Source organism: Arachis ipaensis, chromosome B4 (genome assembly GCF_059453495.1).
Source record: "Arachis ipaensis isolate K30076 ecotype BB chromosome B4, ASM5945349v1, whole genome shotgun sequence".
Lineage (NCBI taxonomy): Eukaryota > Viridiplantae > Streptophyta > Magnoliopsida > Fabales > Fabaceae > Arachis > Arachis ipaensis.
Genome location: NC_142439.1, coordinates 146,681,460 through 146,688,956, shown reverse-complemented (window position 1 = coordinate 146,688,956; position 7,497 = coordinate 146,681,460). Strand labels below are relative to the sequence as shown.

Here is a 7,497-nt window from a genome sequence, read left to right as displayed (position 1 = left end):
GGTGTGTCCGTGGTCAGGTTTGTAAAGGAAAAAGATACCTGAAGAAATATAGGCATACAATAGTGATGTTTTAGTTTTAGTTTAAGTGATTTGGTATTAATTAATTATTAGTCCAACAAAATCAAAATATACTTCTATGTTTAATGAGTCTTCATTAAAAAAATTTAACATCAACAAACAAACAAAAAAACTCTTAAACCAATAAATTAATTTATTTTTGTGAAATACGTTTCGGATTTTTTTTTATTTGTGTCAATTGACTCAATTCTGTTTTGTCCAAATAAATAAGTGATGTTTGGGTGAAAAAATTTTCATCCATATTGGATTCTAATAAAATTACACAAATGATGGAGAAGAATTCCGTTAATTGTCAAAATAAGTGGATCATGGCAGAAGTGGCCGAAATAATTTAACTTTGATGAAGTTGTTGGTGTATGTATAAAATGATGAATCGATTTAAAATTTAGGATTTAGAAATATAATATTAAGATTTTTTTTTATCGGAGATAAATTACGTAAAATACAAAAAAAAAAAAAAAAACATGATGCAAAAGTATATTTAATATGAATTTTTCACCCCAACAAATTGTCATCATCCATAATTTTATATTATACCATGGTTAATCACATTTCTATACTACGCCATTATTTAAACCATTTAAGAAATTATTAGTGGGGAGAAGTTGCTTAGCTCGGCACAATAATAATGATCGAAATATATAATATTTTAGTCATCCAAAAACCACACCGTTTTAAATACTGAAAGATTGAATGAATATATATATTTAAAATAAAAATTCATGTTAAACGCCTTAATCATGTAAGAGTGAAAACCCTTATCCACTCGGTCTTTAAATATTAATGAGAAGTACTTTTGTAGGAACAAATAAAGTAATAAGATTACATGATTTGAAAATAGGTTTAATTATTCTAAAAATTTCTATATTTTCAAAAAATATTCATTTAGATATTTAGTACTAACAAATGTCCCTAAAAAATTGAATATTTTAAATTTTTTTTTTGTGACTATATTTTAAAATATTTGTTATTATGTTTGACGTAGATTTTAAATATTTTTAGAATATTTACTTTTTTAAATTATAAGGACGAAATTATAGGACCACAACTACTTAGTACAAATATATTTTAAAAAACTTGGTACATTTGATATGAAGACCTTTCGTAAACTGAAGAGTTATATATATAGGTTTTTTTTTAACGATAAAAATTTAGATGCAGTTAATTTCATGTAAAATTGATAGTTAAAAGATTAAATTATCATCTAATAATTATTAGTTATTAATTTCACATGAAATTAAATGCATCTGAATTTTTATTCTTTTTATTATATATATAGGAAGAGGTTTTCTTTATTTTGACAGTAAATGAATGCCTTGGATTTTCTTTATTTATTTTGTTTATCTCACTAATAAAGACTATTTCGACGTTAATTTCTATTTTATCATTTTTTTATAATTTAAATTTAAAAACAACAATGAACTTATAATACTAACGTGAAAGATAATTAATATAGATCAGATAAAATTAAGCACTGAACTATTCTTGGATCGGAGCAACTGAAAATTTCTTAAAGATTAAAGTATATAATCTTTAAATATTAAAGCGCTAAAATAAAAATATTTCAAGAATTAACTGTTTCATACAAAATTACATACCTTTAAAATAGAAACTATAATTTATCACCTATTTTGGGAGCACATGATTTCACCCCCTAAAACTAGTATAACACATGTTTTATATATTATTACTGTCTTAATTCCTTAATCAAATATTTATATCAATAATATTAAAAAAACAAAAAAATAGCCCAAACTTATTTTATTTAATATTTATTAATTTTAATAATAATTAATAAATATTAAATAAGTCAAAATCTAACTTGTTTTTGGCTAATTTTTTTATGGTGAAAACTCAGGGAAAGTCGACTTCACGTAAAATTGATATCTGAGAGCCGTTAAATGAAAATTTAGTCAAATTAGTCAAATTATCTAACGGCTCTCAAGTATCAATTTCACGTGAAGTCGACTGTACCTGAGTTTCACCTTTTTTTATTACCAATCAAACATTTCCATAATAATAGCTTAAGTAGAAATTCCATAAGCCTCCGCCGGCAACCGCGGCGTTGCAAATGCCATGAGTGGCTTTGCTTTTATGGTACCTCTTTCTGTTTCGGAGAGGTCAATGGTTGTTTCATTGGGTGGCACACTCCAATTGAAGCCATGCAACATCCTAGCAAACAACATAACTGTCATGGTAGAACCAAGATTGATCCCGGGACATCCCCGTCTTCCGGCGCTAAACGTAATCAATTTTAAACTCGGTTCATTTAAACTCAAATTCTTAAACCCATCAATATTATTGTTATCTTTTTCTAAATGGCGTTCGGGTTTAAACTTCAAGGGTTCTTCCCATATTCTTGGATTTTGTCCGATTCCTTGCCGTCTTAGAACGATGTGGCTACCCTTTGGAATGAAGTATGAGTTGTTGGCAACAAATGTGTCCTCCATGGAAACATGGGTAGCGTTGATATCATCAATGGGGTGAAGGCGAAACACTTCTCTTGCACATGCTTTTATGTAATTCAGTTTTGGAATGTCTGATTCTTGAACTTGTCTTTCCTTGCCAACCACGCTATCTAATTCCTCCACCGCCTTTCGGAGCGTCTCCGGTTGATTTAGCATCTCGGCAAGTCCCCATTCAAAGACATTCGATGGATTGTCCACGGTTGCAATCATCATATCCTGAACATCAATTTTTATTTATTGAGTAATCTAAAAAGTGAAAATTCGATGCAATCAATTTTAGATGAAATTGATAGTTGAGAACAGTTAAATAAAAATTTAATTAAATCAATTAAATTATTTAATTATTTTTAACTAGCGTAAAATTGATTGTATCTAAATTTTTACCAAAAAATTAAATTGAAGATTCATGTGTATGCAAGTATATGATTGAATGATGGATGTCTCTCCCTAATTTTATTTGAAAACTCAACATTATTTGAAAAAAAAAGTTGAATATGTATATCCAGTTATTTTTATGTAAAATTAATAGTTAAAAATTATTAAATTTATATCTAATAATTTTTAACAATCAACTTTATATAAATAATTGTATATGAATTTTTATATAAAAAAATTTAATGCATTAACAATATAAACTTTTTGTTAATAATATATTAATACATAATTAATTATATGTGTAAAACTCTTTTACATCAATTATATACGCATGAAAGTTAAATTTGATATTTGGTGAAAATCAGAACTCTTGTTTTACTTATGAATTGAAAAAGACTTTCATATACTCATCATTGCACTTAATATGTAATTTTTTAAAACGTTTTCTCTTAATTCCACCTTGATTATATATCAACCTTTAATAATGTTCATTAAAAATGTGAACAACTTATGCACTGAAAAGTTAAAAATACAATATAATATATAAAGATAGTAGAGTATCAAGTGTTATTACCATAATTTGAGACTTAATTTCATCAACAGTCAAAAGTGGATTATCATTTGCATCTTTCAAGGAGATTAGAACATCAAGCAAGTCCTCTTCACATGTTCTTTTACCATTCTTCCATTGCTGAACCCTATCTTCAATTAAGGGATCATGATACTTCAATATCAACTTAGTGGCCATCTTCAAGTTCTTCTTATGACCATCCAAGTCAAGCTCTCTCAAGCATGCAACATAATCAGAGATAGAGAATGCAAAGAGGTATCTCAAAACAGTGAAGATTGCATCAATATGTTCCACCTCCTCAAATCCGGGTCCTCCATCTTCCCTTCCTTTACCAAAGTGCCTTGCATTGAAGACCAACCTGTTGGAATAATAATAATAATAATACAATTCATCAATGTATGTCAAGAATAAATTAAAAAAAAATTCTCAAAATATTAAGCTCTTTATTATTAAGGTCTCATGTTTAAATTTCCTAGAGGATAAAAATATAGAAACATTAAAGATAAAATATTACAAATAAAAAAGTTATATTTCTATTTGTCTATTTTTTTTTAAATTATTTTTTGTCTTCTAGTATATTTCTTTGTCATCATGAAATTTAATCATATCACATAATTGACATGTACATTAATACACATATGGTTTAACTAATTTTTAATTAATAAATATTAGTCAATTTTTTATTGTAAAATATTTTTTTAAAGATTTAAAATTTAAAATTTATAATATAAAATTTAATTTAAAAAAATAAATTGTTATTAACTAAAAAATAGTCAATTTTCTAGTTGGACTTAAAAAAGAAAAAGAAAAGATTTTTTTTTCAATTGATATCCCACCTTCTAATAATGTTCCCACAATAATGTCGTGCCACAATCCTGGCATCCACAAGACCGCCACCATTCTTGTTGCATTGATTGTAAACATAGAGAACGATGTTGTCGGCTTCCTCCACCCTCTTGTCTTGTAGCCATTGGAGTCTTCTTGGAGACACCAATTCATTGGCCATAACTCTCTTCATTCTCTTCCATTGTTCTCCATAGGGCGCAAATATTGTACTCAAGAACCCACTTGAGACATGTTCACTAGACCAATTCATAGGCCTCGACGCGAAAATTGAATCTTGTTTTGTCAATAATTCGCGAGCAATTTCAGGACTGGTGATGGGAATAACATGAATGTTACCTAGACGAATGCACGCGATTTCGGTGTTTAGATCACTCATGATCTTATGTATCCATCTAGATGCTGATTTGTTTGCTAGCATTTCAGGTAGGTTACCAATTATAGGCCATGGTTTTGGTCCCGGAGGAAGTAATGTAGTTTGTTTGCGTTTTGAAGTTATTTGGTGTTTGAGGAATTTGAGAAATGGGGTGATGAATCCAACAAGTAAGAGAAGGAGATACCAAAATCGTAGAGAGCTAATAAGAGAGGATTCCATGGCTTGGAAGTGAAGTAAATTGATGAAGTTCAATTTTAGGTTTAAGCTAAGATAATGTGTATGTGATTATTATGATTAGGGTTTAGTTTGATGTGTTGTTTAGTGTAGTTGTCTTTCTTTATTTATAGATGTAAGATATATGTGATATCATGGGGATGGAAAGGACACGTTTGCATGGTACGATGATTTGGCTAGAGTAATTTAAAACATGAACAAGTTTGCATGCAATTAACATGTGAGTGATTGATAACACGTGAGATTATCTACAATAACACGTTTTGACTATTCAGTCTTCACTAACCTTTAAAATTTTCTACTTTCCAATATATATATATTTAATTTCCACACGTATCAACGTTTTTCTTTTATCTTTATGCTGATTTATTTACACGTATCAAGCACATAATAATTGACTAAACGTATATATATACACGCGAAATGGGCTAACAACTTCGGACTAATTAATTAATCTTTAATTTTTTTTACAAAAATACTTATTAGTAACAAAAAAGATTAGCAAAAAATAATTAGAATTTATTTTATTTAGTATTTATTAATTATTATAATAATTAATAAATATTAAAGAGCAATGTTAGGGGGCCAGCAACTTTTGTGATTGGTAGCCATCAAATAGCCATCAATGATGATCTAATGGTGTGTGATTGATGTAAGATTTCATCCAATGATTCACATTTCTCTGCTGGTTACATGCTGGCCAAAATTCAACAAAACTGCTGGTCTCTAGACTTTTCCAATATTAAATAAGAGAAGTTCTGATTTTTTTTTTTTTTTGTATTATCGAATTTTTTAAATGTTAGATGTAATTGTTGATATATTCTGGAGCATATGTTAGGATAGTGGTTTACCTTTGTGGTTTTGCCCTAAATGCTGTGTATTTGTCTGTGTGTGTGTGTTTGCTTGGTTTAATTTTAAGGGGAGCTCAATTTGCTATAATTCTACATATACCCTTGTAACAACAATATTTTTTATTATCTAACTATACTAATAAATACCATTAAGCCCCTTTGAGTTTAATTAGTTTAGTGTCAATATATTAGAGACTTGTGTACTTTAGCGGTCACTAACCATTTGCCTTAGCTTTTGCCTTATATTGTTAAGGATGATATACTTTGTTAGCTTCTTCCTTAAAAAAAAAAAAGGTCAAGTATCAATATTTGATTATTGAAAAAAAGTTTAAATATTAATTTCCATTGTTTAAAAAAGATATTAAAAAACTAATTATCTCACAGTTTTAATAAAACCTAATATTATTACCAACATTATTTAGAAAAGAAAATATTAGATAATCTATTAATACTCTTTTTTAATAGAATGATCTATCTAATACTACAAGTATTATTAAAGATCAATTTGTACTTTTTTTTTTTTAAGTTTAATTACTATGCAAGGTCCTATAATTTTACTGAATTTTCAATTAGATTTCTATACTTTTTTTTTCTTTTTAATTGGATTTCTGTACGTTAATTTTTTTTTTCAATTAAGTCCCTATTAACATTAAATGTTAAAAAAATGATAGTAAATTGTGAAATTACTTGTATACCCTTAGGGATCCATTTGAAAAAAAAATATAAGGACATAATTAAAAATTTGGTAAAACTATAAATATTCAATGAAAGATATTCCTATAATCCCTATTTAATTATTTTACGACATGAAAGATATTTCTATAGTCCTTTTTATTTTGTCACTATCATTCTTTTGCTTATTTATATACAAATTATACTAAAAATACCTTGTTTTTTTTTTTACTTTCAAAATATCTTATCTTAAAAACATACGATAAAAAAGAAGGGATAAAATGAAACAGAAATAGTAGTAATCAGTATATGTAAAATTCAGTTTCTATTATTCAAGTATTCATTATGATCATGTAACATTTTACATTTGTGTGAATTTATGGAATATAGTTTGTGTCTTTATCATATTATGGTACACCATAAAAAATCACAAGACTGTGTAATTTGTATTATTGAAATTTGAAATCTAACAATGAAAATCATAAAAAACGTAGTTTTCAGTGCAACACAGATAATATAGAAATCAGTCCTTCTGTTGCAGTTTTCCACACTCTAAACTAGTATAAGATTAACAATAACATTGATAACGACTAATTTTCAAGCCGAGAAAGATTCTGAAAGAGCAGACTTTAGTTCATCAGGTGTCCCAACAAGATAGTCATTTTCACCAAAAACTTCAATCAAAGCATGATATCCTGCTTTCGAAACAAAAGAAGTCGGAGTAAAATCATCTTTGTGAGATCCATTCATCTCTTTGGGGTTCTTCGGGCACTTCTATATACACCTCTATATACCCATCACTAAAAATAAGAAATGCATAACTATATTTAACACATTTCTATTCGTAGCTTTTACATGCAACACCTATATAACATGTAACCTCAGATATACAACATTTCAATCAACCATGGATGTATTGAAACCATTATGATAAAAAACCATGAATAATCTTACCTCAATGAAGTTAATAATGGCATTCAGGTTAGATCCCAGAGCTGACAATGCTTCTAAAACCATTACATTGTACCT

General features: G+C 27.7%; 1 protein-coding gene across 1 annotated transcript; it reads right to left on the bottom strand.

Annotated features, from left to right (window-relative positions):
* Positions 1–1,629: 1,629 nt before the first annotated feature.
* Positions 1,630–5,011, bottom strand: LOC107637428 (isoleucine N-monooxygenase 2-like). Its single transcript, XM_088483226.1, has 3 exons — positions 4,329–5,011; positions 3,496–3,850; positions 1,630–2,762 (listed from the first exon to the last, which is right to left on the bottom strand). The coding sequence occupies exons 1-3, from the start codon at positions 4,928–4,930 to the stop codon at positions 2,103–2,105; spliced, it is 1,617 nt and encodes a 538-aa protein (XP_088339352.1). The 5' UTR covers positions 4,931–5,011; the 3' UTR covers positions 1,630–2,102.
* Between the last annotated feature and the right edge of the window lie 2,486 nt (positions 5,012–7,497).

Coding starts and splice junctions, on each gene's coding strand:
- LOC107637428 (XM_088483226.1), bottom strand. CDS start 4,930: ATGGAATCCTCTCTTATTAGCTCTCTACGATTTTGGTATCTCCTTCTC. Junction 3,851..4,328: donor TGTGGGAACATTATTAGAAG/GTGGGATATCAA, acceptor TTATTCCAACAG/GTTGGTCTTCAATGCAAGGC. Junction 2,763..3,495: donor AAATTAAGTCTCAAATTATG/GTAATAACACTT, acceptor ATTGATGTTCAG/GATATGATGATTGCAACCGT.